Below are 25,180 nucleotides of genomic sequence, written 5' to 3' on the forward strand. Positions count from 1 at the left end.
AAAATAGAAATGTTATCTGTACTGACCTGCAAGCAGAACAGCAAAAAACTGAAGACTCTTGATTTGTTTCATGGTCAGACAGGTAGAATTAGTACACACAGTATGTCAACCTTTTATAATGGGCAACACAAGGACAGCTACATCGGCATATCTGTAATTTGAGACACTGCAAACATTTTCCAAACATTAGTATCTGACATGAGATTAACCAAAACACATGCTCTTCTACACGTCAGGTACTGTTTTTTTTACTGGATAAAGGTACAGAATGTAAAACATGTTGGTAACTAAAAACTAAATGTAAACTAAAATTAAAGAGCTGGATGCTTTCCTCTAGTCTGCCAGACAGAAGACATCAGAAATCAGGCAGGACCTTTAGGCTTTCATGGCTCTGCCCCCAGCCTCTCCTCACCAACTGTCCCACTGAGGGGGAACATTAGTCAGACAGCATGAGGGTGACCTACAATAGTCTCCAGGGCCTTCTTGTAATGAATATGTTCTGCAGAGTACGCAATAACTATATAAATCTCACATCCACCAATCCACACCCCTAACTGGGTACTGGGATTAGAACCCTGAACTTTCAAGCTCCAAAACCACAGGTCTCTAGTACAATTTAAGCTACAGATGAACTCCTGCAGCTGATGGTAGTAGTACCAGGTGCCTTCTGCTCTCTGTGGACCAGACACTAGAGGGCACACTCACTCATACACACATAACTGCCACCTAAGGGATTTAACATGGGAAGGTGGGATATGGTCCTAAATCTTTTGAGCATGTACTCTTTTGGTAGTCAGAATGAGCGCTTAAACTCCCAGTGTAAGTAATGCTTCCCAACAACCTGAACACAACTGTTAACTCAAACAATGCTAATACTTTGGAAGTCTCAACCAGAGTAAATGAAGATTATTGAAAAGATTTATGAATTTTCATTTACTTTTCAAATTGATTTAATGTGATGGGAAATTCATTTAACAAAAATTAATAGAAAACTTCAAGGCTTTTGTGTGTTTTGTTGTCCTGTTGTGTAGTGTCTAGAATTTAGATTGTGAGCTCTCTGGGGTGGGGAATGTCTGCTTTGTTACAAGTCTGTACTGTACCTAGCAAAATGTGGCCCTAATCCTTGATGGGGTTCCTAGGTGTTATTGTAACACACATAATAAATAATAATGGGAAATTAGAACAATGAAGCCATACAGAAGTAGAATCTATGGAATATTTTACTCATCAGATTGTTCTATTGCATTAAAAAAAAGTAAAAATCCATATTTCATGTAAAATTTTTGGCATCAGGAAGCGTACTCTAACAATGCATTCTTTACAGACAGAATGGTGAAAAATGCACAGAGAAATAATTCACAGTCACATGTTTATTTAAGCATCACCTACATAAGCTACAATTTACAGGCTGATATTTTCCGCCAAAAAAAAAAAATCCAAACACTGTTTTTTAATCTACATAACCTTTTAAAACTCGCAGAATTTACAAATTAATATTTGGAGCAACTGGATAAACTATACATCCTCTTTCAATATTCACACTCTGCAACATTTTAAAATCCACATAGGCACAAGATAAGATATTCTCTTTTTACAATCCATCTATTTACATAGCTTTTTCCAAATGTCGATGGTACAGTTCTCATAGTCACTGCCAAGATTTGCAAAACATAGTGCATCTGAAATATTTTTAGCAGCATATAAAATTAGATAAAAATGAATGACAAATTGCTGTTAAAAAAGAAAATGTGAGATGATAAAAACAAGTTCATAAGAAAAATAGATTAAGATATACTTCTATTATGACATTAAGAATATTGTTCATTACAGAATATAGGCAAAGCACTAATAAAACATAACAATTTAACAGCAATTTAGTTCTAGTCCTGAGCACAGAATATACACAGCTACACAACTTTGGTCAAAAAGAGTACATGTTAACATTAACACAAATCATACAGCATTCACTGTTAGCCAGAAACAGTCATATCAAAAATATCTGTCACACTAACAACTTTCTCAGATATTTTATTCAGTCTGCTTTTATAACATCAATATAGGTAGCCTTTTACAATCTCAAACCAAGGTCTAGTTTAATTAAAGGCTTAGTACGGTATGCATCATTCCCATGTTATCCCAAGATACAGAGAAGCTCATCATAATGTCTGAGAGAGTGAAGTACAAGAGTATTTTGTTTTGTATTTCAGGTTACAGGTTTGAGACTGTTATTAGAGCAGATTACTTTCCAATTTGTTTAAATTACAAGTGTTATATATGCACACAAATCTAGCCATTAGATATATATATCAGGGAAACTCAAGTATATTACCAATAGGCTATTTTTAAATACAGTATACAGGGCAAGTGTTCTAAGGATATCAATGCTAGTAGAATACAACACATATTTACCAGTTGGGTTCAGCTGCATTTTCCAGTTTATTCCAGTTGTTAGTGTTTACCCAGTAAATGCACAGCAAAGTGCACTAAGAACACACAGCATTTTATCACAGTATTCATTTGTGCCCATCATTTCAATTCATGTTTAATTACTGGCAATATCTTCATTTGCATCTCCAGTATCAGAGATATGTCCATCTAGCAGGTTGCGAGCTTTCCAGATCCTCACAGTTCGATCACTGTAAAACATTTGTGGTATCAAACAGAAAAAGTGAGCAAAAAAAGAAAAAAAAAAACAAGTTTCTGGAAATGTTTAGCTTGTCAATTTACTTCAAGTTGGTTTTAAATATATATTTTTGTCCTAGACATTTCTTGATCTTTATGTAAGCATGGCCTCAAGCCAGCATCAATGTCAGGTCGGGTTTTTGTTTGTTTGTTTGAAGACAGATATTTCCTTAAGTATTTTGTATAGGGGAATATATTGCTAGTGAAATAAGGCCAACGTAACTCTTTAGTAATAGAGCTATTTGTCATCTGCATAAGATTCTTAATCTCAGGTATACCAGCATGGGTTCTTCAACTTTTTCACAGCATGGACCACCTTCTCGTCCATTCATATTGTTACTATTATTATTTGTATTATCATGGCACCTTAGAGTTCCAGTTGTGGACTAGGACCACATTGTGCTAGGTGCTGTACAAACACAGCACTTCACACTACACTGCTGACATAACTACAGAAATTACTAACATAGCAAAGTAGCATTAGAACAGTATTTCCTTTATAGTTAGAAGTCTTTTAATTAAAAAGTAGTAGCTGGAAACTGGAACATATGAACAGTCAGATCTCTACAGACCAGAGTCTGGGAACCAATGTACCAAAGTATTCATAAAATAGATTTATAAGAGCAGACTAAATCCTAACTTTAGAAAAACACCTGAACTTGTAAAAGTTCCATAGCTTAGGTGAAGGGCTGTGTTAAGGTTCCTTCCCCACTCTCAACTCTAGGGTAAAGATGTGGGGACCTGCATGAAAGACCCCCTAAGCTTATTCTTACCAGCTTAGGTTAAAAACTTCCCCAAAGTACAAACTTTGCCTTGTCCTTGAACCCTATGCTGCCACCACCAAGTGTTTTAAACAAAGAACAGGGAAAGAGCCCACTTGGAGACGTCTTCCCCCAAAATATCCCCCCAGGCCCTACACCCCCTTTCCTGGGGAAGGCTTGATAAGAATCCTCACCAATTTGTACAGGTGAACACAGACCCAAACCCTTGGATCTTAAGAACAATGAAAAATCTATCAGGTACTTAAAAGAAGAATTTTAATTAAAGAAAAGGTAAAAGAATCACCTCTGTAAAATCAGGATGGTAAATACCTTACAGGGTAATCAGATTCAAAACACAGAGAATCCCTCTAGGCAAAACCTTAAGTTACAAAAAGATACTAAAACAGGAATATACATTCCATCCAGCACAGCTTATTTTACTAGCCATTAAACAAAAGGAAATCTAACACATTTCTAGCTAGATTACTTTCTAACTTAACAGGAGTTGTAAGGCTGCATTCCTGATCTGTTCCTGGCAAAAGCATCACACAGACAGACAAACCCTTTGTTCCCGCCCCCTCCAGATTTGAAAGTATCTTGTCCCCTCATTGGTCATTTTGGGTCAGGCGCCAGCAAAGTTATCTTAGCTTCTTAACCCTTGACAGGTGAAAGGGTTTTGCTTCTGGCCAGGACGAATTTTATAGCACTGTAAACAGAAAGATGGTTACCCTTCCCTTTATAGTTATGACAGGCTGAATCCTGCTTAAGTTGAAGGGAATGAAACAGGCTCAGTCTGCACTGGGTAGAATTCATGCTATTTTAAGAGGCAGTGGAAAGTATTGGGGCATGGTAAGGGGAGCAGGCCAGGAGAAAACAGGAGGAACCAAGTGGTGAGAATGTGCTCACCACAACTGAATGCAGAGATGCTTTGGCAAGGCAGCAGGCAAAGGAGGATGGGGCTCCTTTAAGGGTCCCTACTACATTTGAGAGAAAAGGGGATTTACCTGAGTGTAGCCAAGGGCAACAGGAAGTGGTGGGACCAGGTAGGGGCACTGACCTACCATATGCACTGGGAGAGAGGCAGAATATTTACACCCCTACATTCTACAAGGATTTCTCTCAGTTACCGATCAGCAGCCCCCTCCCCCCCTCATCCCACTCATGGGATCAGAGGAGAACTGGGATTTATGATCTGCTCTGGGCTTGTGCTAGTCTCCTTTTTGTTTTGGGGCTGGGAAGGAATTCTTCCCTCACTACCAGACTGGCAGAGGCAAGATGGGTGTTTTTACCTTCCCCACAGCATGTCCGAGACCTGATGAGGTAGGTAAGGTTACATCAAGATGTCACAACTTAGTTGGTGGCAGGTATCCAGAGCAGGTGCTTGTTATAGAGGGGATGCAGTTCCCTGATAAATAGGAGTTGGAAGTGGGATTAGGGGGAGCCATTCCCTAAGGAAGCTGGAAAGAGCTGAGGCTTCTAACATCTGGTACAGCAGGGAGAGATAACCCTCCCTCTTTACCATCATATGAAGGGAGAGCAGTGGGGTTCCAGCAGCAGGCTGGCTGGGACCAGGTTGGGAAGGTGGGAGGACAAAGGTAGCCCTCCCAAATAGGTAAAAATGATTAAGGAAAAAATGATGACTTGCACTGCATGATTTATTGCCAGGTATTCCTAGATATGCTAAGCGAATAATGCTGTGGTCTAATTAAAAACTATATACATTGCATTTTATCTTTTTTCCTGAATGGCCAGGACAAAGCACCCATTTACGTGCCCAAATCCCAGCTAATTTAGTTCAGGAAGTTTCAGCCAAAATAAAAAGGTGTTCAGTCACCAAGGACAGGGAAGGGCCCTAATTCTGGAGCTCTGTGCCATTATCCTTATGGAGGAGACTTCTTGTAAAGCGATTCAGGGTTTTTTTAAAATGTTTTTTCCTTTCAACATGTGCAACACATGTTAAATAACATATCAATATCACCTTTTGAGAAAAATGAAAAGATCTGAATTATGTTAGTAGCCATATAGTCTGTGAAAAATGTATTAATACAGATATGAACCTGATGTAAATATTTCTCAGATTTTATCTATCTCCTTGACTTATCTATTACTTGACTAAATAGTTGTTTGCTTACCTCACATACTATATCTTAGGCATATATTCATGTCCTTATAAAAGGCTGGGGTCTGCTGGCATGGATCTAAACTCTGGAACTTACTCCTTCCCTGACCTGAAATAGCCCAACTTTGGTGACCTTTTGGGCATACTACGTGTGGCATCTGTTGGAGTGGGCTTTTGCCAAAAGCTAAGGTTTTGCTTCCCACAACAATGAAGAAAGAAATTTCTGCAGGTACCTGGCTCCCTGTTGGAATTAACAACACTCCTAGGCTTTTATCGCGTTATTAATAAGGCATAAGGGTACCTGGAGCCTGGGATAGACCTATTTTTAATGATTTAAAATCTAAATAAACATACAAATATCAGATTTATGTATGATATACATTTCAAAGGTATATAGCCAACATTTTCAAACATAAATACATACAATGAGACACCTACACCCATATTTAGGCACCTAATATACGTGGCCTGATTTTCATAAATGCAGAGCACTGGCAGCTCCCAATCAATGAGCTGTGGCAGCTCAGTATTTCTTAAAGTTGGGTGCCTCAGTAAAAAACATCAGAGTTTAACAATTTTGGCCTTGGCAGGCCCTGTGCTCACCTTAGTTACTGTCTGCCTAGGCTCTGATGCAAATGCCTGCATTTTCTCTAGAATTAGATACTTTTCTTGTTTATGGTGTCTCCAGTATGTTTGATTTTTCCACAAAAGTAATGATTCCATCTATGTTGCTTCTACCTAAACATGCCTATCTTTCTATCTCAGGCTCTTAGATACTGGGAGTGCAATGGGAAGATCTGACCTTTTGTCACTAATCATTGACATTTCTCACTTCTACCTAATGATGCACTACTCACTAGAATATTCACGTTAAGACATTAAAGGAGGACAGTCAGAAGTTGCCATATTCGGAGTTTCTGCTTAACACAGATACCGTGTGTTCACATTACAAAAGCATGACATTTTGGGTTCTCTCCTAGTCTATAGGAATGTTCTGATGCCATATTCTAGCAGTGGATGGCCCGAGGTCTCCATAATGTTTTACAAAAAGAAAAGGAGTACTTGTGGCACCTTAGAGACTAACGAATTTATTTGATATGAGCATAAACTTTCATGAGCTACAGCTCACTTCATCAGATGCATTAAGTGGAAAATACAGTGGGGAGATTTATATACATAGAGAACATGAAACAATGGATGTTACCATACACACTGTAACCAAAGTGATCACTTAAGGTGAGCTATTACCAGCAGGAGAGCAGGGCCCGGGGGGGGGAACCTTTTGTAGTGATAATCAAGGTGAGCCATTTCCAGCAGTTGACAAGAACGTCTGAGGAACAGTGTGGGGGGGATAAACATGGGGAAATAGTTTTACTTTGTGTAATGACCCATCCATTCCCAGTCTCTATTCAAGCCTAAGTTAATTGTATCCAGTTTGCAAATTAATTCCAATTCAGCAGTCTCTCATTGGAGTCTGTTTTTGAAGTTTTTTTGTTGAAGAATTGCCACTTTTAGGTCTGTAATTGAGTGACCAGAGAGATTGAAGTGTTCTCCAACTGGTTTTTGGCTGTTATAATTCTTGACATCTGATTTGTGTCCATTTATTCTTTTACGTAGAGACTGTCCAGTTTGGCCAATGTACAAAGCAGAGGGGCATTGCTGGCACATGATGGGATATATCACATTAGTAGATGTGCAGGTGAACGAGTCTTTGATATTATGGCTGATGTGATTAGGCCCTATGATGGTGTCCCCTGAATAGATATGTCGACACAGTTGCCAACTGGCTTTGTTCCAAGGATAGGTTCCTGGGTTAGTGGTTCTGTTGTGTGGTTGCTGGTGAGTATTTGCTTCAGGTTGAGGGGCTGTCTGTAAGCAAGGACTGGCCTGTTTCCCAAGATCTGTGAGAGTGATGGGTTATCCTTCAGGATAGGTTGTAGATCCTTGATGATGCGTTGGAGAGGTTTTAGTTGGGGGCTGAAGGTGACGGCTAGTGGCGTTCTGTTATTTTCTTTGTTGAGCCTGTCCTTAGTAGGTGACTTCTGGGTACTCTTCTGGCTCCGTCAATCTGTTTCTTAACTTCAGCAGGTGGGTATTGTAGTTGTAAGAATGCAGTAGAGATAGAGATCTTGTAGGTGTACAGACCTAAAAGTGGCAATTCTTCACCAAAAGACTTCAAAAACAGACTCCAACGAGAGACTGCTGAATTGGAATTAATTTGCAAACTGGATACAATTAACTTAGGCTTGAATAGAGACTGGGAGTGGATGGGTCATTACACAAAGTAAAATTATTTACCCATGTTTATCCCCGCCACCCCCCACTATTCCTCAGATGTTCCTGTCAACTGCTGGAAATGGCCCACCTTGATTATCACTACAAAAGGTTCCCTCCCACCCCCGCTCTCTTGATGGTAATAGCTCACCTTAAGTGATCACTCTGGTTACAGTGTGTATGGTAACACCCATTGTTTCATCTTCTCTATGTATATAAATCTCCCCACTGTATTTTCCACTGAATGCATCCAATGAAGTGAGCTGTAACTCACGAAAGCTTATGCTCAAATAAATTGGTTAGTCTCTAAGGTGCCACAAGTACTCCTTTTCTTTTTACGAATACAGACTAACACGGCTGCTACTCTGAAACCTGTCATAATGTATTACATAGAATGTAAGCAATTTGAAGCATGGACCTTGTCTTTCTGCTTTTACTGTGAAGTGACTAGCTCACTTGTGAGTGCTTTGAATTAATTTGTTTATGCAGAATTTGAGTTACACATCAAGAAAGAGAAAGTAGTATGTATGGAAAACATTAGAACACAAACTCACTCTGCTGCTGTAAAAATGTGGCTGGAGTTGGTGCAGATAGCATTTATAGGACTGTCATGTCCCCGCATTTCTCCTACTGGTGTGAACGTATCCACATTCCAGAGCTTTAGAATACCTCCTCTACAGCCACTGAGAAGAACAGAGGAGCCAGGCACCAGTCCAAGAGCACACACCCAGTCCTTGTGTGCATTAGGGACTTGCTGAAAAACAAATGATACACAAATCATGCTATAAGGCAGAGTGGGCACAGGAATGAGCACAGGTTTAGGCATCAGGAAGTTCCGAATTCTAATCCCAATTTCCCAGCTCTGCAAGAGACTAGGTATGTGGTCATGCAAACATCACAATCTCTCTGCTTCACTTTCTCTCTCTGCAAAACAGCGATAAAGCTTTCCTACCGCACATAGTTTTTATATAATAAAATTAGTTAGCATTTGTACATAATTTTGAATGTGTGAAATGCTAAGTGTTATCGCAGAACAGGAGTAAAATCCACTATGCACAGTACTGACTCTGATATCTATCTGTTCAGCCCATACGTGCTGAATTTCAAGAGAAGTTACTTGTAGATACAGAATAATTGTATATTTGAATGTTCAGGTTCTGCATTTTACTGATAAGCATATAAAACAAATTGTGGAACAGCAGAAACATTTCAGACTAAAGAAAATTACCCCTAAAGCTGCAAATGTGTAAGATGCTTACCGGCTGTATATAAATAGGTAAGGAACTGTGAAACTGTTTGTCTAAAGCTTATCCCCTCTCCTCCGTTCCCCACTCCCTCCTATGCATTATAAATAGATTTGAGGAACACTTATTAAAAATCTTCCTTGACTGAGGAGAGACACTGCTGATTCAGAAAGCAAAAAGGTACCCAAACAGGATGCCAATAACATTAATTTGAGACCACGAGCAGTGAACTAATGGCCCAAGCCTGCTCCCATTGACTTCCATGGGAACAGGACTGGGCCATAACTTCCAACACCCTTAAATTTTATAGCAACTTTAGCTTTGGCTTCTGACTCCACTTTTCTCCCCCTCTGGAATAGTCATGCCAAAAACAGTCCAGAGCTGAGCTAAAACATGTAGTACACAATGAGACTACATACAGCATTACAAACCAGGTGTTTTTATTGCCAGAAAAGGTTATATAATACAATATACGCCATCAGGTTATAAAATTATTGCTAAACTTATTTACAGAGCTCCCAAGTGGCTGAGACGTTTGGTAGAGCAAAATATTACTGACTTCACCAAAAAACTTGAAAGCATAAGTAATCTCTGAGATTAAGTGTCCAGGCTCATACTGCTTTCTAAAATGTCTCCAACTGTTTTCTGAATATATTTAGGCATTCAAAAGCAACATCAATTCTTTTCACTTCTTACTTTAAAATTCAGTACAACTGTGTCACTCAACCCAATGCCTTCATATCACATTTGCAGATAAATGCATGACATATTCTGAAGCAGTATTTGTGGAAAAAACTAGAAGTTAAGGTTAACCATTTTTGAGCTCTGTCATGCTGTTCTGAATTTTTTAACAATTAAATTATAAAGATAACAGGATATGTACTAATGATAGAGCATAAAACAACAAAATATATACTATATGAGAAAACATAAAATATATTGCCTTTGGTATACTGGAATACATCCAGTTCATTATATAGTAAATCACTATAGTATAGAGAAAGAGTGCACTATGAACTGTTACAAACATTAACGTAATTATACATGTGAACACACATATCAGTGCAAAGTTCATATTGCACAATATTTTAATGAGTCTGGAAATGCAAAAGTTATGATTCTCAACATTAATTTGATCACATTATGCATATATAATATTTTTGTTCCTACTCTACCCATTTTTGTTGTTAAATGTATAGCTTAATATATTTTTTATTTATATGATAAAATGTATGCTATAAAATATATGGATGTACATACGTACAAACATGGCTGAATACACGTTATTGTGGGAATCTGAATTTCTGTACTTTAACTCCTATTTTAACTGTGCAACCTTAAGACTGCATAACATAGGAAAATAGGAATAGCCATTCCAGCTCTGACCAGTGATTTCATGGAAAGGCACAAAAAATATGTAAGACACAATTATAAAAAAACCTGCCCACACAGGAAGTTTCTTCTTAACCTCATCAGTTAGTGGTTCTCTTATGCCCTGAAGGAATAACTTCTGTTTATTTTAATCCTTACTGATACAACTGTGGATGTTTTCAATACCTATAGAGACATCCAATACTTTTTCAAGAATTGCTAAGCTCTGCAAAGCACTTGGCATGAATGAGATCTAGTGGCAATCAGTTCCACAGACGAATTGTGCGCTGTGTAAAATAAGCATTTCTTTTCATCAGATTTGCTGCTTTTCACATCTTCTTTAGTTTTGACTTGCCTAAATAATTTTGTCTCGTCTCAAGGACTCCCTCAAGCCCTGCGATAGGAGCAGAGTCTTGTGGAGCTGCAGCCCATACAGCAGCCCAGGGAGGTTTAGACAGGCATCCACTAATGTCAGTGGCTTCTCCAGCCCCTGAAGCAGCCTAGAATCAGGAAGTCTCAAAAGGTAACTTAAAGCTGCCTTAGCGCTGAGGCTCTCAGTTCTGTGCTGCAGAACAGAACCTCACTCAAAATGTTTTAAATAAAGGTCTGTCAAAGAATGTGCAGTATGTCATAGGAAAAAAACAAAACCAAACCAAGATGTTGTTAGGCTCTGCTACAAATCCTACCAGGTACCCACTGAGCATGATCAGAGGTTAATTTTTCCAATGACTTTCAGAATTATTGTCCAAGCAACGTTTTTTTTAGTTTGATTGTGGAGATACTCCAGACTGAAAATCATTTAAGCTACACTTCAAAGTTCTATTGTTTTTAACCTAATCCTACTGAAAATAAATGACAATTTTTTTAAGAGTGAAAAACATATTTTTCTAGACACATGTAGCTAAAGAGATGTTTTGAAACATTATAGCTATAATTTTACACACACATACATATGTATGCACTTTTCAGTTGAGACCACGTAAGAAAACTTTTCGGACAAAAAGAATGTTTTTGGAAGTTGTAAGTAAAACCAAGGGTATACAATGAAAATGCTCTGAAACCCGATTTATAACAATTGTTACGTAGGAAATACTAAAAATTTTGTTCACAAATTACTCCTCAATTCAATATTCTCCACACTGCCCACAATACTGATGTTAATAAACCAATTCAGACCACAAGAAGGTTAAGATGAATATTCCATGAGGATGTAATTTCATGTGTTTATAACAATTCTCTTGAAGCCAACCAATTAACGTACATGTTCTGTGCTCCACTAATGGAGTACAAACCTCTTCACTGTCAGTCTTCTGACATTCCACTTCAACTACAGCAATGGGAAAGCAATGGTGTTCCTAGTACAAAGAGCAGCTCCGCAAGTCCAGTCCATTTGCCCAATATACTTACCTAACAAATTAAAAACAGCAGCAGCAAAGTAGGTAGTGACTGGTTGGGCACAAACTGAGTGTTCATTTATAAAGTATGAAATACACACAAAAGTACTACAGCACAATTATCAGATCATCCACCTGATTTTACATTACCTGAAGCAGGTCTTTTTGAGCTAGATCCCATTTCTTTATTCCGTTATCTCTGGACCCACTAAAAAGGGTGTCTCCAATGATAATAAGTGCTTCAATTCCATCATAATGAGGCGGTTCAAAATTGTGTGTTGGACTAACAGTTCCAAGAGCCCCTTCAGTTACATCAAACATCTGGAACAAGAATAGCAATAAATATTCAGATATGTTATTTTCTCTTGGCAGGCAATTAACAAAATAAATCAGAGAACTCATTTCACCTATACCATGTAGCTATCGTGAATATATTCAGGGATAATGTAATGTAAACTCAGGTTTAGCAAAACTCGAGTTAGCAGTCTCTGAGTTTGTTAATCTAGGCTTGAGCATCTACACTCATTTTGTCATTGTTCGGGTTCCAATACCTACCTTAAAGGTTGGACTCACGCAGGCCTGAGTCCAACCATCTATAGCCCAGTCTTAGTGCCCTACAAAACGTAGCTGCTCTAGCCTTTTGTTTGTGGTGCAGTGAGGGAAACTTGGACTGTCCAACAAACTTGACTGTCCACAGGACAAAGAAAGTTGGCCCGTGAGATTGAGGAATCCCTTTGGTGAACTTCCAGAGCAAGAGTCCAGTGAGACTGTGTCTAAACTGCAAAGCAATAGAGCTTGAACCATGGGTCCCAGCTTGATTCAGGCTCAGCCCCTCCACTCCCATGGGATCTGTGACTCTTGAGCCAAACCCTCAGTTGGCATCATTTGTGTGTAGACAGGAGGAGGGGTTAGGCTTGAGCCTGAGTTTAAATCTGGGCTTGCACTGCAGGGTAGACATACCAACTATGAATGATTTATAGGAGGAAACTTGGGAAAGAGCTGGAGAGTTTCATTCCTTATGGGCAAGACCCAGGGTACCATGGAGCACATAAATTATGTGGCAGAGCCCCACTCAATTAATGTAGCAGAGCTTCACTGAATTCACTGCAAGTGGGAATTATACAAAAGTGCTAACTCACTAGGAGATCAATGGATAAATCTTCTAATTGTATTATAAAAATATGTCCAAATACATAACCAACGCCCAGTATTTATTTGCTTTGTAGCAGAGGAACATCTCTCCTCTCAGCCTTTGTATCTTCACAGACAGCCTGTTAGTAATTTCTGATTGCTCAGGGAAGGAGCATGCAGCAGAATGAGGAACAGACGGGTGGAAGCATTGTCTTGTAGTTGAGAGGTGGATAGTTGTAGGAAGAGGTGGTAATTTCCAGAAAATTTTGTTTCTGTAAGTGTTCTGTCCCTTTAAGTATTGATGTCTCCTCTGAGCCACACGTACCTTTCTCCTTCCCAGTTCTCGGAAAACGGGGCCCCAGAATGCAGGCTCTTCAAATAACAGACCACTAGCTCCATTCAAATAAGCTCTGTGTCATGCAACTTAGTTACCTTAATAGCACTTTACAATAAATAAACTTGACAGTAAGAAAAACTGATTACTTGGCGATGTAAAAACAAACAAACAAACAAACTTAAATGAATTAAAGCTTTGGGTTTTTTTTTTAAAAAAAGTCATTATGCATGGCATTCAATTAGAAATTCATGGAACAGTTGCATCTGTCTCAGAAAGACACGTAAGGCTAATTTCATCTAAAGATTACATTCACTTCAGTGAAAAGAAAAGGAGTACTTGTAGCACCTTAGAGCCTAACCAATTTATTTGAGCATAAGCTTTCGTGAGCTACAGCTCACTTCATCGGATGCATACTGTGGAAAATTCTGCAGTTTCCACAGTATGCATCCGATGAAGTGAGCTGTAGCTCACGAAAGCTTATGCTCAAATAAATTGGTTAGGCTCTAAGGTGCCACAAGTACTCCTTTTCTTTTTGCGAATACAGACTAACACGGCTGTTACTCTGAAACCATTCACTTCAGTGGTATATTCTGTTCTTAATATTTTAATACACATCAAGCCACTGAAATAAATTAAGTTTACATCCATATTTTAGAATCTCCCTTTAAGAGAATAACAATCTTTCCCACTAAATTAAATGTGATTTACCTGCTGGCCTTTTTCCAGCTTAATCTGACAACATATTACAATACAGATGCAATGACATTAAAAGGAAACTATTTGGGTGGCCAAGTCAGGCACTCAAAATTTAGAAAATACTAGAATTAACGTTGCCTGCATAACCTTAATTCTGCCTCTGTCTGGGTATGCATAATGTACAGTATTTAATTACATGATCACATGCTATTTTCTCCTCAGGATCCCTGCATCATTCAGTGCATCAGGAAGAGAGTTCTTGAATGGTCTGTTATTTGAAGGAGGTGGTGGAATCTCCTTCCTTAGAAGTTTTTAAGGTCAGGCTTGACAAAACCCTGGCTGGGATGATTTAGTTGGGGATTGGTCCTGCTTTGAGCAGAGGGTTGGACTAGATGACCTCCTGAGGTCCCTTCCAACCCTGATATTCTATGATTTAACCTCTGTACACAGTTCAATATTTTGTGTATATCTATTATGTCACTACTTATTCATCTTCTCACTTTTGATATTGCCCTAATATTTTAATTTCTCTTGATAAGAAAGTCTTTCCCTGAGTCTAAAAATTGCTGTTGCCCTTCATCAAATTGTTTCTGCTTTATACTTTTTGAGATGGGGCCATCGTTAGTGCTATAAAGTGCTATAAAATTGGTATTATTAATAAACATATTAATATGCATTACATGATATACGATTTTCCATCTGGGCTGCCATTTTTTGGGATGTTGGGAGAGGAAGGTAGAAAATGAAAGTAACACTAATCATAAACTCTGCCCCTACTGGTCAAGTGAAAATACAGTAAAGGAGAAAATGTTAATACTAAGATGTATTACCTTTATATAGTGATCCTTTGAGCCAGTGATGATAAGATCTTGTCCATTGGAAATGCGGTCTACAGTAAGGCACATGACAGGACCTAGGTGACCAGTTAACTTTCCTGTAGACTGGAATCTTTAAGAAGAAGAAGAAAAGGAGTGAATGTGAGGTGGGGGTAATGTGATGAAGAATATTCTTAATTTTTAACCAGCTTTAAACTTGGATGCAGAGAGTATGCAGCTCCATTTTCAAAAGTGTGTGACCCTGTGGGGATTTGGGGGTTTATTACTTCCATTGGATATGCTGAAAAATATGATCTATTTGTACAGTTTTATAGCACAGTTAGTTTCTGGACAAATGGATTTTCTGCGTTTTTGCTCTTTTCTTCACAAGGTTTCCAGATGTCTTCTCCACCTTCCCACCCCCACCACACATGGAAATTCACCCAATAAGCATACCCAATCATGGTAAATGTAAATAAATACATGCTTAGCTTGTTTGAAAAATCTATTTTTATGTCAGATGATTCTAACTACAGGCAATTATCTCCACTTTAGCTAGTCTTTGCTTTTTGACTATTTCTGGGTGTCTGTATTCTGATTTGCATAACCACTGTCTGGTTATTTTCAATTACCATATATTATGTAAATCCAGCTGCTCTCATTAGGTGACAGCCACTACTAGTCTGAATGCAGGCATTAGCAAAATCATTTTTCAGTAACTATCTTAAATATGCAAGTCTCCGTACCCTGATGGGCTACTCTAATCTGTATTTTCACTTGTGCCATTTTCAAACTGCTTGCCTCCCGACTCATTTTGACTGAACAGAAAATGACTCTTCTTCCCACTGTAGCTGCTACATATAGGCCTGATGCTCCAGATTCTCACTACCAGGCAAAGTGCCTGCTATAGTTCTGATCCTACAATGAGCTCCTCAGAGGGCACCATTCACTTACAGAAGGCGCTACCTACACATAACTCATGGCAGGATTGGGGCATGAGTGAGTATTCGGGCAGTAAGGGTTGGTCGTATCAACCTCTGTGTGTTTGTTCTGAGCTGTGTTTCAGAACTGAACCGGGGTTGTGTGGGGCTGGGATTATCTCAGTGCAAACACAATGACCATTATTCTGAGGGGAAGGCTTTGCTGACCTGGGGGTAGTAGGGAGGAGAGATGAAAGGAATGCACAAAATGAGTCAAAAGGTTTTTAAACCCATTTCCACAATCTCACAGCCCCATTTGATTTGCTTCTATAGTTTTCCCCCCTCTATCATGCACATTTTAGTTTGCTGACCTGTTGGGAAGGCAGGGATGGGGAGCAGGGAAAGGAGAGAAGGAATGAAGGAAAGCAGGGGAAATGACTGGGGAGTTAAGAAAGACCAACGAACAAGGCTGTATGCTTTTCATTTAAAATTCAGGTTTCAACTCCGTTTTTATTCTTTTCCACTAATTTAAAAAGTCAATGTTTAATTCAAAGACTCAGCCTAATAGTGATTAGGCAATCACTTCAGAGTGTCTTGTATTGGGTCAGTAATAACCATAGTGTGGACAAATTAATCCCTTGGATTACGACCTACGAGCTTGTTCAGCCCAAGACATTGATATTGCCTCATGAACACGAAGCATCCTGGTGCTATCTTTGTAATATATTCTGGTAAATATCAAGAGAATATTATCTTTGCCTTAGTTATGTACCTTTTAAGGTCCCACATCCTTACTGCATTTCCAGAAGCTGCATAGAGGAAAGTGCCAGTTGGATTTAGTGCAATTTGGTTGATCTGGTTTTCTCCAGCAGGAATAGTTACTGTTCTGTTAGTGCTTCCAGAACAACCATCACCAGACATCACCTGGCCTGAAGACCTGAATATAACCAAAAAGAGACAGTTACTTTCTCTCTTCTCAAATATACCTTACATTTTGTTTAAAAATAAGCATGCTTATTTGAAGGTAAAAGAACTACAGATCAATTCTGAACACTGAATAATATAGGCAAATCCACAAAAAACTACCCTCTATACCTGGATTTAAGAAAATTGACGTTTCCACATATTATAATAAATATTTACTGAGTCTGCATCCATAAAGAGGCTGGCACCAACAAGCACTTGTACTACATTGACCTGTGACTGGGATCTCAAACTAGGCAGGTCAGCCTGGTAAGTACTTGGATGGGAGACTTTCAGGAAAAAACCCAGGTGCTGATTATTCAGGAGGCAGCATTCTTCTCTCTAACACATGCTGATTGTCTGCCTGTTGATTCATCCCCAGCACAACAGTAGGGTCATGGTGCAATCGGAAATGCCAACTTCCTGGTAAACTGAGTGGCATATTTTTGCAAGAGTGGAGATGTTAACCTTGATATTCTGGCCAAATTGCAGCTTAGGTAACTACATTCCGCTCACTACGTTTCTGTTGTTTTAATTGGATAAATTAATTTCTCTTCCTAAAAACTGTTGTGTATTTATGCTGATACAAAATGACTGCTGTGTTGCACCTTACAGGTGGTTGCAGTGGAATGGTGGATAAAGTGATAACACATATAACTGTACATATAGACAACAGCAACAAAAGGGGTTGTGTCCTCATTACCTTAACTCTGTAGTGATACTATAAGAGAGGCCTCAGATCAAAGCTGGCAGAGCTGATATCAACTTCAAGGCAGCTGCAGTTCTTGGTAGCTGCCTCCTCTGCTACTCCCACAATCAACCCAGCCACTCCAACTTCTCTCCCAAACCCTTCCCCTTGCTCTCTCCCCTGAACTCATACAATCTCCTTTCTAGTTCCTGCAACACATATCCCACCTCTATTTCCACATCCCCACTAGCCAGCACTAAGATGCAATCTCAAGTGAGATCCTGGTATTTTTAAATTCACTCAGAAAAGAGGTTCCCTTCAAATATTAGCTCTGGCTTTTGAATAACAGTGTTTTCAAACTAGCCTGAATACAGGTACTCACCTTAAACTCTTGTATTGAAAGATAAGGTAGAGAAAGATTCATGTTTGGTTAGGGTTCTAAGTATCCCCATAAAAAAAGCCCTCCCATATCTTTAAAACTGAATAGAACTATCGTGTAAAGACTCAACTCACTCAACCAAGACCAAAATGCCATCTCAGAGCTGAAAAAAACCTAAAGTTAAAGGCAAAGCTGTTTTTTCTCAGCAGAACATAGAAAAAGAAAAACTTCACAATACTTTCCTTTTCCCTAGAGACTGTGGGTCTACCCCTAAAAGTCCAAGTTTAAAGTCAATGGGAGTCTGTTCAGGGAGTTTGAGCCCTTATATTTTGTTTCTTTGCGGTCCCATAATATTCTGTACTTAAAATATGATCTTTACACTTTCTCTTATTAAGACTAATGCAATTTTATTTAAAATTAAGAATTATTCAGCTCTTTGCATTTGAGATTTAAGTCACTTACGTTAATGTCCGAATACACTTGGCAGAATCACGGATGTCCCACACCTTAATATAAGATGTTGAAATTGTGAAGACCAGGCTAGTATAGTTGCAATATTTTACAGATACAACATTGTTAGGATGACTTCCTAGAGACATAATCTCTTGTCCAGTTACCAGATTCCATACTTTACAAGTGCGATCTAAAAAAGACACACAGAAGAGAAAATGTGTATATTTTTCTCCGTATTAAAAAAAAAAATCTATATTTATGTTTATATACCACACCCTCCAGCATTTTAGGTTCATCATAAATGATGGAATTCAATATATCCTAACAACCACATGTGGACATCTCCATGCTGCAGCAAAACGACACCCAGTTTATAATAAAGTATGTTCCTTCGTAACATGCCAGCTCCCAAGAGCATTTCACACCCCAATGTACAATAGCCTTGCAATCAGTCCCTGGCCAGTCCCTCCACAGGGAAAATGTGAGAAGACAGGTGGAAGTTAAAGAATATCCTGACGATCACAAAATTTGGACTATGGAAGATCACAGGGACACCTCACCAAAATTTGGGCTATGGAAGATCACAGGGACACCTCACTAAGAACACACTGCAGCAGGGGGCTGAAAGCCTGAGCACCACAGATGACCTTGACTGACAAGTTAACATGTGACGAGAAAGGCATTCTCTCCGGAAGTCAGGTCCCAAACTATTCAGGGCTTCAGGCACCTCTGAAAATCTCAGTCTAAGTTGGTATGATGCACAGTTCCAGTTTCAATGAGATTTAAGTACCTAAGGTCTTGTCCACACACCAAAGATATACTGTTTTATCTGCTCTGGTATAGTTAAAATGGTACAGCCCTCTAAGGTGGATGCAGTTATACCAGCATAGCTTAATTCTGTTTGGGAAGGGGAATAAGATATACCAGTATAAGCACATTTTTACCAATAAAACTGCATCCACACTAGGGGTTGTGGCAGCATAACTATTAGTAAAAAAAAACAAACCAAAAACAAAATCATACCCCTAATGATGTAATTATACGAGCACAAGAAGTGTGGATAGACCTAGACTCTCGTCAGATGCTCTGAAAACCTCAGCTTTAAAGGCCAAAACCAAAACCTACATCTGAACTCTCAGATGAAATTAGCAGCCAGTGCAGCTTCTGGAACACTAACATAACCTACTCTAAGCCCTGGTCTACACTACGAATTTAGGTCGAATTTAGCAGCGTTAGGTCGATTTAACCCTGCACCCGTCCACATGACCAAGTCTGTTTTGTCGACTCCCGGCAAGGGGAGTAGTGCTAAAATCAACCTCACTGGGTCGAATTTGGGGTAGCGTGGACGCAATTCGACGGTATTGGCCTCCAGGAGCTATCCCAGCGTGCTCCATTGTGACCACTCTGGACAGCACTCTCAACTCAGATGCACTGGCCAGATAGACAGGAAAAGCCCCAGGAACTTTTGAATTTCATTTCCTGTTTGGCCAGTGTGGCGATCTGATCAGCACAGGTGACCATGGAGTCCCAGAATTGCAAAAGAGCTCCAGCATGGACCGAACGGGAGGCACTGGATCTGATCGCTGTATGGGGAGAAGAATCCGTGCAGGCAGAACTCCGTTCCAAAAGACGAAACACATATATTTTTGCCAAAATCTCCAAGGGCATGATGGACAGAGGCTACAACAGGGACACACAGCAGTGCCACATGAAAGTTAAGGAGCTGAGGCAAGCCTACCAAAAAACAAAGGATGCAAATGATCCCTCCGGGTCAGAGCCCCATACATACCGCTTCTATGATGAGCTGCATGCAATTCTAGGGGGAGCCCCTACCAGTTTCCCACCACTGTCCATGGACACCTGCAAGGGGGGAGTCTCACGCAACAGGGATGAGGATTTTGTGGATGAGGAGGTTGAGGATAGCGCACAGCAGGCAAGCAGAGAATCCCTTCTCCCCGGCAGCCAGGAACTGATCATCACCCTGGATCATCACTCCCAACCCTCCCAGGGCGGCTCCCAGACCATGAAGCTGGAGAAGGCACCTCTGGTGAGTGTACCTTTGTAAATATAATACAGGGTTTAAAAGCAAGCGTGTTTTATGATTAATTTGCCCTGAAGACTTGGGATGCATTCGCGGCAAGTATAGCTACTTGAAAAGTCTGTTAACGTGTTTCGGGATAGAGCGGAAATCCCCCAGGGACATCTCCATGAAGCTCTCCTGGAGGTACTGTCTGTGTTAGCCTCAGGAGAGCGATATCATTCATGGTCACCTGGTTGAAATACGGGAAATTTGTTTAAGAAGACATTCAGAGGTGCCTGTTCCTGCTGGGCTGTTTTCCTTTGGCTGAAAAGAAATCATCCCCACTGTTAGCCACATGGTGGGGGGAGGCCTGTTCATGCTGAGCTGTTAGCATTTGGCTTTCAGGGATCTTCCCTGATACTAGCCACGCGGTGGTGGTGGTGGGGTGTGTGAAGTGATCATCCCAGAGAATTGGGGGTGGGGGTTGGGTTGTGCTGCACATTCACCCTAAAACCATAGCGCCTCCTTTTAAATGGCCAACCCAACGGGCTTTGCTTGGTATGGGAAAGGAGGGCACTGCTGTTTGCACTGTTCCCACATAGAATATCAGGGTTGGAAGGGACCTCAGAATCTAGTCCAACCCCCTGCTCAAAGCAGGACCGATCCCCAATTAAATCATCCCAGCCAAAGCTTTGTCAAGCCTGACCTTAAAAACTTCTAAGGAAGGAGATTCCACCACCTCCCTAGGTAAAGTGTTTCACCACCCTCCTAGTGAAAAAGTTTTTTCCTAATATCCAACCTAAATCTCCTCCACTGCAACTTGAGACCATTACTCCTTGTTCTGTCATCTGCTACCACTGAGAACAGTCTAGAGCCATCCTCTTTGGAACCCCCTTTCAGGTAGCTGAAAGCAGCTATCAAATCCCCCCTCATTCTTCTCTTCCGTAGACTAAACATCCCCAGTTCCCTCAGCCTCTCCTCATAACTCATGTGTTCCAGTTCCCTAATCATTTTTGTTGCCCTCCGCTGGACTCTTTCCAATTTTTCCACATACTTCTTGTAATGTGGGAGCCAAAACTGGACACAGTACTCCAGATGAGGCCTCACCAGTGTCGAATAGAGGGGAACGATCACGTCCCTCGATCTGCTGGCAATGCCCCTACTTATACATCCCAAAATGCCATTGACCTTCTTGGCAACAAGGGCACACTGTTGACTCATATCCAGCTTCTCGTCCACTGTAACTCCTAGGTCCTTTTCTGCAGAACTGCTGCCTAGCCGTTCAGTCCCTAGTCTGAAGCGGTGCATTGGATGTTATGAAGGTTGAAGAAGCCGAAACCCTTTGCCTTACCAGGGCTGCCTGCAAGCCGAATTCTGCTGCCCAGCTAAGCATGTGTGATGTCTCATACCAAACCGGCAGGCACTCAATATAAGAGGCAAAATGCGACGGTACCAAAAGCACATGTGTGCTATGTAATGTGAATCGCTTGATTCAGCATGAAATAGTCTTTCCTTTGTTCTCTAAAACATATCTTTTAAAATACTACTCTCCCTTTATTTTCCTCCCGCAGCTGCAAATGTTTCTACGCTCCCCCTATCATCTCCGTCCCAGAGGCTAGTGCAGATTAGGAGGCGCAAAAACCGCACTCGCAATGAAATGTTCTCAGAGCTCATGCCATCCTCCCACACTGAAAAAGCTCAGCAGAATGCGTGGAGGCAAACAATGGCAGAGTCCAGGAAAGTGTTAAATGAACACAATGAGAGGAGGGAGGTGCACAATGAAAGGAGGCAGGAGTGTGATGAAAGGAGGCAGGATGCAATGCTGAGTCTAATGGGGGAGCACACGGACATGCTCAGCTGTCTGGTGGAGCTGCAGAAAAGGCAGCAGGAGCACAGACTGCCGCTGCAGCCCTTGTATAACCGCCTGCCCTCCTCCCCAAGTTCCATATCCTCCTCATCCAAACGCCCAAGAATGCAGGGGGAGGCTACGGGCACCCAGCCACTGCACCCCAGAGGATTGCCCATGCAACAGAAGGCTGGCATTCAATACGTTTTGAACTGTACTGTGGCCTTGTCCTTCCCGCCTCCCCTCATCCCTTCCCTCCCGGGCTTCCCTCCTCATCCACCCCTCCCAGGCTACCTTGAGAGTTTTCCCCCTATCTGTGTGATGAATTAATAAAGAATGCATGATTTGGAAACAATGACGACTTTATTGCCTCTGAAAGCGGTGATCAAAGGGGGAGGTTGATTGACTTATGGGGGCGGGTTTTCATCAAGGAGAAACAAACAGAACTGTCGCACCGTAGCCTGACCAGTCATGAAACTGGTTTTCAAAGCTTCTCTGATGTGCAGGGCCCCCAGCTTTGCTCTTCTAATCACCCTGGGGTCTAGCTGCGCGTAATCGACCGCCAGGCGATTTGCCTCAACCTCCCACCCTACCACAAATGTCTCCCCCTTACTCTCACAGATATTGTGGAGCACACAGCAAGCAGCAATAACAATGGGAATATTGGTTTCGCTGAGGTCTAACCTAGTCAGTAAACTGCGCCAGCGAGCTTTTAAAATGTCCAAAGGCACATTCTACCACCATTCTGCACTTGCTCAGCCTATAGTTGAACTGCTCCTGACTACTGTCCAGGGTGCCTGTGTATGGCTTCATGAGCCATGGCATTAAGGGGTAGGCTGGGTCGCCAAGAATAACTATCGGCATTTCAACATCCCCATCGGTAATTTTCTGGTCTGGGATGCAAGTTCCTTCCTGCAGCTGTTCAAACAGATCAGAGTTCCTGAAGATGCGAGCGTCATGCACCTTTCCCGACCATCCCATATTGATGTCGGTGAAACATCCCTTGTTATCCACCAGTGCTTGCAGCACCATTGAAAAGTACCCCTTGCGGTTTACGTACTGGCTGCCAAGGTGGTCTGGTCCCAAGATAGGGATATGTGTTCCGTCTATGGCCCCACCGCAGTCAGGGAACCCCATTGCAACAAAGCCATCCACTATGACCTGCACATTTCCCAGAGTCACTACCCTTGATAGCAGCAGCTCAGTGATTGCGTTGGCTACTTGGATCACAGCAGCCCCCACAGTAGATTTGCGCACTCCAAATTGATTCCCAACTGACCGGAAGCTGTCTGGCATTGCAAGCTTCCAGAGGGCTATCGCCACTCACTTCTCGACTGTGAGGGCTGCTCTCATCTTGGTATTCTTACGCTTCAGGTCAGGGGAAAGCAAGTTACAAAGTTCCATGAAAGTGCCCTTACACATGCGAAAGTTTCGCAGCCACTGGGAATCATCCCAGACCTGCAACACTATGTGCTCCCACCAGTCTGTGCTTGTTTCCTGGGCCCAGAATCGGTGTTCCATGGCAGGAACCTGTCTCATTACCACCATGATGTCCAAATTGCCAGGGCCCATGACTTGAGAGAAGTCTGTGTCCATTTCCTCATCACTATCGTGATCGCACTGTCGTCGCCTCCTCATCTGCTATTGCAGGTTCTGCACATACTGCAGGATAATGCGTGAGGTGTTTGCAATGCTCACAACAGCAGCGGTGAGTTGAGCGGGTTCCATGCTTGCTGTGGTATGGCGTCTGCAGGCGAGCAGAATTGCAGCGGAAGCGGTGGATGATGACGGATGCCACGAGAATAGATATTTATACAGAACGACAAGAGGTGGAATCATAGCACCAGGAGAGCAGAGTTACAGTGGAAGCGGTGGATGACGATGACTGTTAGCAGTCCTACTGCACCGTCTGCTGACAGCAGTATGGCGTTTGTGCGGAAAAAAGGCATGAAACGATTGTCTGCCGTTGCTTCAACGGACGGAGGGGCGACTGACAGCATGTACCCAAGACCATCTGTGACAATGTTTTTGTCCCATCAGGCATTGGGAGGTCAACCCAGAATTCCAATGGGCAGCAGAGACTGTGGGAACTGTGGAATAGCTACTCAAAGTGCAACGCTCTGAAAGTCGACGCTAGTCACGGTAGTGAGGACGCACTCCGCCGACTTAATGAGTTTAGTGTGAACATACGCAATCGACTGTATAAAATAGATTTCTAAAAATCGACTTTGATAAGATCGACCTAATTTCGTAGTGTAGACATACCCTAAGTAGGCCACTGCCTTCTACATTAACTGCAATTTCCAAAGAGTTTCAAACACATATTAAGTAAATAAAAGTCTATGCCATTTTGCAGCTTTATCAGGTTTCCCCCCACTAATATTTACCTTTCTTAAACAAATACTTTGGAAACTAGCAAGTTGCAAGAAAAGCAAATATTTACCCCACCTGCCACTGTGCTTCTTAGTTCCAAAAATTTAGGATGCTTTGAAAACTTTTTAAAGACCACAAATCTGAATGTAAAACACTAATTTAAAATACCTTTTGTCACATAACTACTAAAATTGAAATCTCACTGCAATTCAACTGAGCAAAAACATTTTTAGTCGTATCATCATAGTGAAAATATCCGCAAATACAACAAAGGGCAGCAGACAGAAGGTACACATTTCTTCCTGCCATCACTTATGCACATGCAAAAATTAGCAGAGCACATCCCCTGTAAACTTATAAAAATATTACATTTTTAACAAGAACATGAACAATTATATAATTTCCCACAAATGTAAACAGGAAAAATAATAAACAAAATAAAATCAGAAAATGTTGGCAGCATTTGACTTCTACTAGCTTTTCAGCCATCCAGGATATAACTCAATACTGGTAAGAACAGTCAGTGATACTATGTGCCACCAACAGAAATAATCAGAATAGGTTGCACCAGATTACTCGAATATCATCTACAGGGAGACCTATACTTAGACAGTGTTTTCTAGAAATGAATGTAAGGATAAACGGGGGAGGCACTGAAATCTTGGTATTTATTATTTAATGAAGAAGGGTTTTTTTCCTACCACTAAGCTATAC

General features: G+C 40.9%; 1 protein-coding gene across 4 annotated transcripts in view; it reads right to left on the minus strand.

The window, feature by feature from the left end:
* Nucleotides 1-1,355: 1,355 nt before the first annotated feature.
* The window catches only part of KIF21A (kinesin family member 21A), a 174,738-nt gene continuing 150,913 nt past the window's right edge, over nucleotides 1,356-25,180 (minus strand). For all 4 annotated transcript variants that reach the window (XM_077835186.1, XM_077835178.1, XM_077835170.1 and 1 more), the window contains 6 exons: nucleotides 18,237-18,417; nucleotides 16,517-16,681; nucleotides 14,840-14,957; nucleotides 11,996-12,166; nucleotides 8,391-8,590; nucleotides 1,356-2,636 (listed from right to left, as the gene is read on the minus strand). In XM_077835186.1, the coding sequence (XP_077691312.1) occupies nucleotides 2,543-2,636; nucleotides 8,391-8,590; nucleotides 11,996-12,166; nucleotides 14,840-14,957; nucleotides 16,517-16,681; nucleotides 18,237-18,417 (929 nt within the window). In that variant the 3' untranslated portion in view covers nucleotides 1,356-2,542. The remainder of the gene's footprint in view (nucleotides 2,637-8,390; nucleotides 8,591-11,995; nucleotides 12,167-14,839; nucleotides 14,958-16,516; nucleotides 16,682-18,236; nucleotides 18,418-25,180) is intronic.

The sequence above is a fragment of the Eretmochelys imbricata genome, chromosome 1 (assembly GCF_965152235.1).
Source record: "Eretmochelys imbricata isolate rEreImb1 chromosome 1, rEreImb1.hap1, whole genome shotgun sequence".
NCBI classification, from domain to species: Eukaryota; Metazoa; Chordata; order Testudines; family Cheloniidae; genus Eretmochelys; species Eretmochelys imbricata.